This window comes from Pristiophorus japonicus, chromosome 14, assembly GCF_044704955.1.
Source record: "Pristiophorus japonicus isolate sPriJap1 chromosome 14, sPriJap1.hap1, whole genome shotgun sequence".
Lineage (NCBI taxonomy): Eukaryota > Metazoa > Chordata > Chondrichthyes > Pristiophoridae > Pristiophorus > Pristiophorus japonicus.
The window spans coordinates 42,256,785-42,268,208 of NC_091990.1; the positions used below are offsets into that span (position 1 = coordinate 42,256,785).

The window sequence follows — 11,424 nt, forward strand, 5'->3', positions numbered from 1 at the left end:
ACAGGGAAATTTATGTTGTGGAGCCACATCTTTTAAGAGCTGGTTAGAGATTAGGACAAACACATTCCATGAATGATTATTGCAGCCATTGGAAAGAAAATACTTCAATCTATTGGTCTGGGCTCAATTGAAGACCCAAGGTTCAGAGTGGGGTAAAAAAGTGTGTGAGTCCACTGCACTACTTAACCCCTGTGCTCATATCACACGATCAATCTCAAATACAGAACTGATATCCAATCCAATCTCGAGACATGCTGCTCAGCTCTGAATTAAATAGATACACATAAAAGGGTTTAAAACACTTTTGGCTACATAAATTGACAAAATAAACTCCAAGAAAGGACATGTCTATCATTTACATTTTTTTAAATTTTATTTTGGTCAGCTGTTCAAATGGCACCAAGAATTAAAACAAAATCAACTTGTACAATAGACTTTAACAAATGATTGATCTAATCACATTATTATTTACAGAAATGAGAGTTGTGTGTGAAATGGCTGGGATTGTGTTATGAGCACAGTGTATGCAACTTATTTGAGGGGGTCAAGTTTTCAAGTGTAACCTCAGATTGTGAGGGGGCAAAAATGCCCTTTTTTATAGCCCCGTTAGCGCCTCCGGGGGGGCAAAACAGTTTTCGCCTGGGGGAAGGGGTGCTACCGACTCCCGGGAAATTGCCCCGGAGTTTGCATAGGCGCCGCCATGACAGCGCCTCGCCCCATGGTTAGAGCCCCGGTCCGCCGCGCGACTGGCAATTACGTCATTGCTGTGCGCGGCGACCTCTCACCGCCCCATGGCGATCCCTTAATGGGTGAAATTGCCTGAGAAAGTCACGAGGCTGGTGCGAGTGGATGTCAATGCCAGCTTCGCGGGACCTGCATGCTGCCCTAATGGCCCAGTGGAGTCCACCAGACGCCGTGCAGAGTGTACAAAGGCCCTCCTGTTTAATCGAAGGAGAGGGTGTTGAAGCGTGTCACGCTACGCGTAGTGCTGAACATTTCTGCTCCAGTAGCACACTGAGACCTGCCCCTAAAGGAAGTGGGGCGCGCGAGATTGTGTTCCGATTCCTTTGAGGGGTGATAAGCCCAATTCAGCAGCGGGGGTGGGGCCTCTGTGCTGGCCGCTAAAAGTTCCGGTCCCGGAAGTTTACCACTCCCAACCGGGGCGCGGGGCAATTTCATCCCCTGAAAGTCCGATCACACCCAGAAACATTTTTATTTCTTGATGATCTATGCAAGGGGCCTTCTCTCTTTGAGATTTGCCATTGGAGTTCATGTCTTCCATCTCTTTCAATTTTGCCTTATTCTACTCATTCAGATTTTTTTCTGAGAATACGATGAGGACTAGCATTATAACGTGTTAGCTAACAGGAAGGAAGTGTTTTACTGAAAAAAGTGCTGGCGTGCAATCCTCATATGTATATTGTAACATATTTTAACCGTTGAGCGTCCGTTGGAGTCTTGAGGCCTGTGGTAGCATTTTCAAATCGAAAATTTGTAACAAATAATTCTATAAATAAAGTGTAAAATGTGTCATTTTCTTAAGAAATGCACTGTAATGCTGTCATTTATAACTTCCAATTCTAATCCATAATATTCAGGATCGCTGCCTTGAAGTTACATAATAGAAAATCTGCATGTATTTAGTAAGGATTTAAAATATATTATTCAGAAGCCTAGATGAAAGGCCCATGGTGGCGTGCATCACCGAGCTGAAAAGAGATGAGGTAACTCAGCAATAGGTGACCCCACAAATACTGCAGACTGTAGGAAGAAGGGATGGCTTTAGGAGGTGAGAAGTCCCACTGGTTTGATGTATTGGGACAGAATGAGTGGGAGACAGTGTGAGGAGTTTTGATTTCAACACCAGGATGCAGAGAGGAGGAAGAGCACGTATTTGGAATTGAGGAAAGGACAAGAGACAAAAGTTCACTGCCAATAGTTATATTAATAACACAGCAAATCACAAGGTAGGTTGTTGCAGAAAGGTTGGAAACCAGAGGCAAAGGAAGGAATGGCTATGAAAAGGTGACAGCTTTTTGTTGTATTTTGAATTGCTTCACAGATATCTGTATACTTAATGTCTGTAAAACGTTGTTCTTGTTCTTTAATATATGCCATTCATTACCTTATTAAGAGTGTAAAAATGATTGAAATTGACATATACGTACAGCACTTTGAGTTGCCCTTGAGACGTTATGCAGTTATTATAATGTACACTGAATGCATTCTGTCTCAGCAAGTAGGTTATTTCTCAATAAACTTGCATTAGAATGGCTTTTTACTCATTAATTCTCTTGTGTGATTATCATCACCAACTGAGACTATGGAGAGCGCTATAGTCCGCAACTGCACTGTTAGCATAAAACCCAGCCCACATAGAGTAATACTTGGACATGGAATTGGACAAATAATATATACAAGGTATCTAATCTTGGTGTTCTGGTCCGGACAATAGTTATAAAATGCCTCAGGTTTGTGATGCTCCCAGCTGGTTTATTGCTTCCCACATTACAATAGTGACTACAATCAAAAAGTACTTAATTGGATTTAAAGCACTTTGAGATGCCTGGTGGTCATGAAAGGCGCTCTATAAATCCAAGTCTTTCTTTCTTTTTTAATCACCCCTGGTGTCCTTTATTCCCTAAATCAAAAACAAAGTGTATTATAAAACTGACTGGGCAAATGATACAATGTCACCTTTACATTAACTGCTTTCTTTTTAGATTTTAGTTATATTGAAGAAGTCTTCAGTTAGAAATATGAGGAAACTGTATAACTGCATACCCAGCCATTCATTGTCAATGGATGGGAAATCTAGCCTGTGTCTTGGTTGAATGTAACTGAGACCATTGATAATATTATGTTGCCAGCACAAAACATTCTACCAGCACTAATAAATAAAATCTATTTGTACCAAGCTTGATGTATTTTATGTCATTAACTATCTACAGTTATTTATTAATTAGGGATTATTGCTTAACGAATGCTAAATTGTCCCCTGATTTGATTGAAATTCTCTACCTCGAGTGTGTCAAAGTGTGGGAACAGGGGTGAGGGGGAGGGGGAGGGCGATACTAAATTGAATCGAAGAGCAACTCACCCAAGCCCATTCTTGCACGCCTCCTAGAGGTTGGTTACAGAACAGCGATGGCAAAGGCCTGGCAGCAGCTGTCACACACCCCAGCATCTCAATCAGGAAATGGCACACGAAAGGCACCCAAAAAGGAGGATCAGAAAAATAGCTTCAAAATGGGTGTCAAAGTTAAGAAAAATATAAATAAGAGACCAATGCTCTTTGACAAACCTTTTTTTGAGGATTACTGGCACATACTACAGGAATGTTTATTAGTCAAAAACGCATTTAAATAAAACATGAAAGGTGCGCCAAATAGCACTGATTGACTAAAATTCATTGCTATGTTTCACTCAGTCCAAGAACACAGTTCAATGCCAGGAACTCAGAAAGCTCACAGTAAGTGGGAAATAAATTACAAATGTAATAATAACTTCATACAGTGATTGAGTCAAAGGCACGTGTTTGTCCACGATTTAGCACAGCGGCATCCATCTTAGTACTGCACCTAAATTATGCTAATTGTGTTAAACGCACATTAAATACATATCTTCTTATTCAAAGTTGCTCATAGACTATGCCTGAAGGTCCTGAAAACAAAAAATGTCAAACATAACCATTCTTAAATATTGTTCATCCAGAACCTGATGTTCACCCTAAATTCTGTTTCCCACATTACGACAGTGACTACACTCCAAAAGTACGTCATTGGCTGCAAAGCACTTTGAGACATCTGGTGGTCATGAAAAGCGCTATATAAGTGCAAGTCTTTCTTCTTTCTTCTTTTAAATCAGATTTCAACGTCATCTTGCCGTCTCCTGCTGCTCAGACTGCTGGCTGGACTAATAGGCCTTTGGCCTTGAACTGAGGATTGGTCTACTTTATCAGGGACTTCACTCAAGAAGTTAAATGGCTGCAGTTGTGGCATGGGATTGACCTTTTGATCCGCAAATCTTTGCTCCTTAGTATAGTTCGTCCAGTTCTGCTCAGTGGAGGACTTGTTGCAGCTCTGGTAAGGTCCATGGGTCCCTTCCACGGATGTGTACATGTACTCTATTGGTATTGACGCCTTTTCAATGTAGGGACCCCCTGGAAAGGCAGACGATTTTAGATAAAGTTGTTTATTGGAACTGGTCTGAACGCTTCTAATAATAAACTTGCCAATGAGGTGAAACACTTCCAGAAAGTTTAGCAGGAGTGATATCAGAGCTACCACAAACATAAATAAAATGAAAATGGTCTTTTCTGTGGGACGAGAAATAAAACAATCCACTTGGTGTGGACAGGGAATTCTTTGACAGACATAAATGGCAGGCATCACAAAGCCATATAGATACCACTGGCCAAATAGAAAGCTAATTTCAAATGTCATTTTGAAGATAATGCTTAGCGTGTAAGTGCACATCAGTGCTCCCTTAATTCTGATTTTTCCTGTCTCATCAATGCCACATTTAAGCTTCTTTCTTGCAATCTCTTTCTCAATGAGTTCAGTTTGGCTGTCTTTGCTTGGCTGGGACCTCAGTGCCTCCTCTCTCTGCTTCAGCTTTTCTTCCTTCCTCGATATGTGCATCACATGGCCCAAGTAGATAAGTGTTGGCGTTGACACGAAGAGGATCTGCAGCACCCAGTAGCGGACGTGTGAGATTGGAAATGCCTTGTCATAGCAGACATTCTCACAACCTGGCTGCCTTGTGTTGCAATTAAAATCCGACTGCTCGTCACCCCACACGTACTCTGCGGCCGTGCCCAGGATCAGAATCCGAAATATGAAGAGGACGGTGAGCCAGATTTTACCAACCGCAGTCGAATGTTCCTGCACTTCATCAAGGAGTTTTTCCAAAAAACTCCAGTCTCCCATCTTCCTGGTCTCTGTCCTGTCAATGAAAGAAACAGTAATTCTTTGCTGGTCACGGGCTATGCTTTTTGCATTAGTTCAATTACCGTAACATAGTTCAAAAGTGTTAGTTATTTAATCTTTAATAGCCAGTTTTGCTAAAAAGGGGGCTAATTTTGACAGTGCTTTAGTGCAAAATGGGCAATAGTGAATTGGCAGCCCATTTTACATCTCTCCCAATTTTTATTTCCATTAAATGCCCCATTTTGCTACTGGAGTAAATGTTGGGATTTGATCACTAAACTTATAAATGCAAGAGCAGATTGTGTCATTTCATTAGGAATATAGGAGCTGGAGTTCACCATCTTGAGACTGTTCCTCCATTCAATTAGGTCTTGACTGATCTGTACCTCAACTCCATTTACCCACCTTTTTTCCATAACCCTTAATACTCTTAGCTAAAAAAAATCCAACGAACTCAGACTTGAAAATTTCAATTGGCCCAGAACCACAGCCTTTTGGGGAGAGAGTTACAGATTTCCACCACCCATTGTGCAAAAAAATGCTTTCTGATTTCAATCCTAAATGGCCTAGCTCGACTTTTAAATATTTTGCCCCCTTGTTCCACCAGATAAAATAGTTTCTCTGTGTCTATTCCATCATATCCCTTTATCATTTTAAACCCCATGATTAGATCATCTCTCAACTTTCTAAACTCAAAGGAATGCAAACCAGGATTATGCAACCGATCCTCATAATTTAACCCTTGAAGCCCTGGTACAGTTTTGGTGAACCTACCCTGTACACCCCTCCAAGGCCAATGTGGTTCCCAAAAGTGAACTAGATTTCATCTGATACAAAAGGAAAATACTGGAGCCTGAAATGAAAAAAGAAAATTCCGCTATTCACACCCTATCTAGACTAACCCTTTTCTAACTTCTGCCATTACCATTCCAATTCGGCCCATCATCCCTTTTGTCTCTCTAATCTCTCCTGCCTTCCACCCTATCACAGACCTTCCCTTTTGTTCTTTCTTCCCCTCCTCCTTTCAGTGCTCCTTAAGAATGTGTTCTTTTCAAACATTTGCCAGTTTTGACGAAGGGTCATCGACCTAAAATGTTAACTCGGTTTTTCTCTCCACAGATGCTGCTTGACCCGCTGAGATTTCCAGCATTTTCTGTTTTTAGATTTTGTCTGACCAAGGCTCTGTACAACTGAAGCATCACTTCCTCACTTTTGTATTCCAGACCCCCTTGAGATAAAGGCCAACATTCCATTGAGTGTTGAGGACTCCTTAGGCATATTTGAATTTCCACACATAGCAATATATATATAGTGTGAATGCATTCCAGCTCAACATCTTGAGTAACATATTGATTGGTAGACTTGTATGTAAGATTGTCAATTGTATCCAGCTTTTTGAATGAAATATAATTAAGCTTTTTGGACAAATTTTAATTCTGAAGATTCAAGAGGAAAGTTTCAAAGAGTCAGGATTTCTTTCACAATTCTGTTATGTGATCAGACAAAAGATTCTGATTCTCATACTGCTTGAAACGTGACATTGAGATTTTGTTCCATACGATATTCTGGTATCAGAAGTGCTACGAGAAGATGAAATCTACCAAATTTACCATGCCAGAAATCAGGACTTTGTGTAATGAACCAGCAAACTGTTATATTCTTCAGAAGTCATTCTCACGAATAGTAATTGAGGTAATTGAGCCGATACAAACTGTTTTGTTGTGTGTATGTTCAGATTTTTTGAACGTTTAACATTAATGCTTCATATCTTTACTTAATGTAAATAAATATTTTAGTGCTGCAGTCTGTATTTAATTTCGAAGATTACACAGCATGAGATTATGTTAAATCCAACATGATGGAGCACACGTAGTGTCTACCGGTACGCTCGCGGTATTCCGCAAGAGGTGGGTACCGGAGGGATTGGAGTGCATCATCACCTCTGGCAACCAAATTTTAATTTGATCCTTTTAATGTCAACATTTTAAGTTGTTTAATGTGTCGGTTGTAGTGCCCCTTTAATAAGGGGCATTTGATTATTGTTTCAACTTAAAATAGTTGTATATTGCTGCAACTATGGTCATTTTCAGGTATACATCTTAAGGGGAAATGATAAATGTGCAGCTTCTGGATTCTAAAGACTTGCAGATGGGACCTACTGCTAAACTGTTGAGAGAAAACACTCCAATAAAAACCCTAAATTGTAGCAGTTACCTGTTTAACTGTACATGCTGTTGTTCTAGTGTAGTTGTGCATTTAATTGCAGTCTTTATGTTGATACTGTCAATCACACACAGTCAAACTATCAAAGTGATGTGCAGCACTTGACAGTGACCATCCCATAAATAACATAAGAACATAAGAATGAGGAGCAGGAGTAGGCCCTCGAGCCTGCTCCGCCATTCAATAAGATCATGGCTGATCTTCTACCTCAACTCCACTTTCCTGCACTAATACCTTCTGTCCTTTTTGGCAAAGAACATGTTAACCAATGTGAATTGTTCACTTTCGTTGTGCTATCGAACTTCAAACAGCAGAGTGGAACCTGGCTTTGAATGTATCTGTAACACTCACTCGCGAAACAAAGTTTGGGCTCCACTGCCCTTCCTTTGTGTGCAGTATTATTTCCCACAATTGTTCATTGTGATGGATATTTTTGTGCCACGCACCCATTACACCTGGGACCTGGATCTGTAACTCCTTGGCCTCTTTTCACTTGACTAGTTGCTGTTCCTGAGGTTTTATAAAGCATTAGATTTTTGTTGAGGAGGTGGAGCACTAATTGCCAGGCAGCTCCCGCCAGTGAAAGTTTGATCCTGGTGTTTCAAGACAATCGCAAAATCTTCTTCATTGTTTAAACTCTGTTAATATATGATTGGTCCACAGCCTGTGAATCTACCACCACTGCCATACAATCAGAGTGTTATCATACAGCACAGAGGGAGGCCATTCAGCCCATCATGCCTGTGCTGGCTCTTTGAAAGATTAGTCCCACTTCCTTGCTCTTTCCTCATAGCCCTGCAAATATTTCCACTTCAAGTATTTATCCTATTCCCTTTTGAAAGTTGCTATTGAATCTGCTTCTACCGCCCTTTCATGCAGTGAATTACAGATTGTAACAACTCTTTTCCCTCATATCGCCTCTGTTTTTTTTGCCAATTATCTTAAATCTCTGTCCTCAGGTTACCAACCTTTCTGCCACTGGAAATAGTTTCTCCTTATTTACTCTATCGAAGCCCTTCAAGATTTTGAACACCTCTATCATATCTCCCTTCAGAACGAACACAAATATTGTGTCCGGTTCTTTTTCTGCTGTAAGAAATTTACTGCCATTCTCAAAAGGTTAATGAGGGAAAATGCAGCAGGTGCCTTGATCAAAAGATGCTAAGACATGACAGTGTGATTTATCCTGTGGTGAGTTAACGTTGCAGCTGGACCTGTGGATTACTCAGTGAATTGCCCTGTACTATTGGGGTATGGAGACTTGAGGCCTACTCCGGGCCCCACATGCAACAGATTGTGTGCAATGCTAAAAAAGGTCCCAAGATTCTTGAGAGGGGTAGCCCAACAATGTGTCTGAATGGTGCTCCTCAATGTCTGTCTCAAGGAAAACCTTCTCAAAAATGGTAGGACTTTACTTTACTGCTGAGTGTCTCTCTCCTCCACAGAGATTGCAAGACATCCTCTTACATAGCTTTCAATATCAGATCTGGGAACTGGGCCGTTTTCTAAAAAGAAACAGGCCCAGCTTTAAGGGCAGCTAGCAGTCTTTTAATAATTGCCGGTACCCGGTAAACCCACCCCAAATACCCAGGCTCCCTCCCAGCACATTATGTGCTAAATGATGGAAGAAATGTCAAGATTTTAAATGAGCTGACTTTGTAAAATGGCATGTGTTTGGTTTGCGGCCCTCAATGCATGACTCACTGTGCTAGGCCCATATTATTCAACCTGATGTCTCATAGAATCATAGAAACAGCACGGAAGGGGGCCATTTCGGCCCATTGTGTCTGCGCCTGCCGACAAAGAGCTATCCAGATTAATCCCACTTTCCAGCTCTTGGCCCATAGCCCTGTAGGTTACGGTACTTCAAGTGCACATCCAAGCACTTTTTAAATGTGGTGAGGGTTCCTGCCTCTACCATCCTTTCAGGCAGTGTGTTCCAGACCCTCACCATCCTCTGGGTGAAGAAATTTCCTGACAAATCTCCTCTAAACCTCCTACCAATTACTTCAAATCTATGCCCCCTGGTTGTTGACACCTCTGCTCAGGGAATAGATCCTTCCTATCCACTCTATCTAGGTATCTAGGCCCCTCACAATGTTATATACCTCAATAAGGTCTCCCCTCAGCCTCCTGTGTTCCAAAGAAAACAGACCCAGCATCTCCAATCTTTCCTCATCCCACCAGGCCGCTGCTGTAAAACCGTTGGATTCACACAGCCATATGTACAGAATTTCTATCTCTATCACTCTAGAAACATAGAAACATAGAAAATAGGTGCAGGAGTAGGCCATTCGGCCCTTCTAGCCTGCACCGCCATTCAATGAGTTTATGGCTGAACATGCAACTTCAGTACCCCATTCCTGCTTTCTCGCCATACCCCTTGATCCCCCTAGTAGTAAGGGCTTCACCTAACTCCTTTTTGAATATATTTAGTGAATTGGCCTCAACAACTTTCTGTGGTAGAGAATTCCACAGGTTCACCACTCTCTGGGTGAAGAAGTTTCTCCTCAACTCGGTCCTAAATGGCTTACCCGTTATCCTTAGACTGTGTCCCCTGGTTCTGGACTTCCCCAACATTGGGAACATTCTTCCTGCATCTAACCTGTCTAAACCCATCAGAATCTATCTCAAGCACTGTCTCTGTCTGAACAAATAGCCACGATAAATTTGCCAACCTATCCGACAAACTTTCCTTTGGGAGTCAGAAGTCATTGCTCTCTGAGTCAGGAGTGGATAAAGCATAGGAATGACATGGATTGTATAGATTTAACATTTCTTCACTGTAAGGATGGCTAATCACTTCTGGACAGAGAGGTAGCCGGGCAATGTTGTAATTTCTGTGATTAAAAACCCAATCGTCCCCATACCAGTTCTGGTTGATATCTTTAGCAGGTTACAGTGGGAATAGCTGGGTTGTCCGGTGCTGAGGTAGGAGCTCAGTCTGACACGCATAGTAGTATAAGGAACTGCTTTTCAAACTCCTAGGGACTCCCTACAGCTCTTGGCACACTCCCTGGGAGCCCCTGCAAAACCCGCCCAGGGACCCCCTAGCAAACTGACACACTACCAGTGACCCCCCGCAAGGTGTTGACATCGACTGAAAGACAATACCGGGTATCTGATGCTAGCATGGTTTTAACTGACTATACATCAACAAAATGCATGTGTTAGTGAATCAACAAAAGCAGAAATAAATGTAGAATCTGAATATCTCGGAGATCCCCAGGGGTCCCCTTGCCCCCCTGCTCCTCACGTGAGAGTCTGAAAATCGGTCGCAAAAATCAAAAGAAAAAACATTCTAACAACGAATTTCAATCTCCTCCAATAACAACAAATCCCCTCAAAATAGTCTGTACAAAGTTTCAGCGTGCAAAACAGAAATTGAATTAGTACAGTATTATAGCTTCTATGTATCTCTTCCTGTCATTCAGATATAAATAAAACTCACAGCGTTCCCCCTCACATCTTTACCGTACAATGGAAAGTTTTTGAAAGTAAGAAGGCACTTGAACTTTCAACTCTGTGAAGATGCAGAAACTCATCTCTTCCTTCTCAAAGAGTCTCACTCAGATTGAACTGTAGCTCTGTAATAATATTCTGTTTCAGTGAAGCATGCCACCCTTCTTCCACTATTTGATCAGCGAGTAGAATTCAATCACTTACCAGCAAGTTTTAAAAAAAGAGATAGGACGCTGTAATCTGACACACGCCGGTCAGAGTTGCAATGTTCCACTAACAATCTTTCTCAGAGTTGAAACATTTAAAGGGAAACCTCCTTCGACGTCACTGCTGATGTACGTTGCTGAACCAAAAGTAATATTGTTTTCAATGGGAGATGTAGTTCAGCAGGAATGCATGGGGTCCAGCACTGCTTCCACTGGCCGGAAGGAAATCACCACCATGAACAACCTCGCTGTCTACTTCTCTCAGGACCACAGCTTCAACAACGCTAACTGTAAATCCAGTCGCTCCAGCCTTCTGGCTCTGTGCAAGCAACTCCCCCGCTCAAAAAAAAATTTGATTATGGGTCTTTTAGTTCTTCAGCCTCGAATGCAGCGTTCTTTGTTGGAGAGGATGTTTACTGTCCCTTACTGGGGGGCTGGGGTGGGGAAGGTCACTCCGAGCACAAGGCAGCCGTTTGCTTTCTGAGTTTAACCATTGAAAAAATGCTCGAGGTTTGGTTTCCAATCCTGACGACCTGGAGGAAGGGTTAAAATCTACCAAGTGCTTCAGAGAAATCTCAGAGGATTGGGAAGTAAATTGAGAT

General features: G+C 41.8%; 1 protein-coding gene across 3 annotated transcripts; it reads right to left on the minus strand.

The window, feature by feature from the left end:
• Positions 1-351: 351 nt before the first annotated feature.
• On the minus strand, positions 352-11,149 carry LOC139279892 (gap junction alpha-4 protein-like). Of its 3 annotated transcripts, XR_011596542.1 has the most exons (3): positions 10,821-11,149; positions 3,101-4,947; positions 352-1,507 (listed from the first exon to the last, which is right to left on the minus strand). XR_011596542.1 is itself a non-coding variant. In XM_070899198.1 (2 exons), exon 2 carries the CDS (start codon positions 4,929-4,931, stop codon positions 3,864-3,866), a length of 1,068 nt encoding a protein of 355 aa, XP_070755299.1. In that variant the 5' UTR covers positions 4,932-4,947; positions 10,821-11,149; the 3' UTR covers positions 352-3,863. The 3 variants fall into 3 exon arrangements, 2 of the variants coding, with proteins under 2 accessions (XP_070755299.1, XP_070755300.1); XM_070899198.1 differs by having other exon boundaries at positions 352-4,947; XM_070899199.1 differs by lacking the exon at positions 10,821-11,149 and adding an exon at positions 10,606-10,799 and having other exon boundaries at positions 352-4,947.
• Positions 11,150-11,424: the final 275 nt, after the last annotated feature.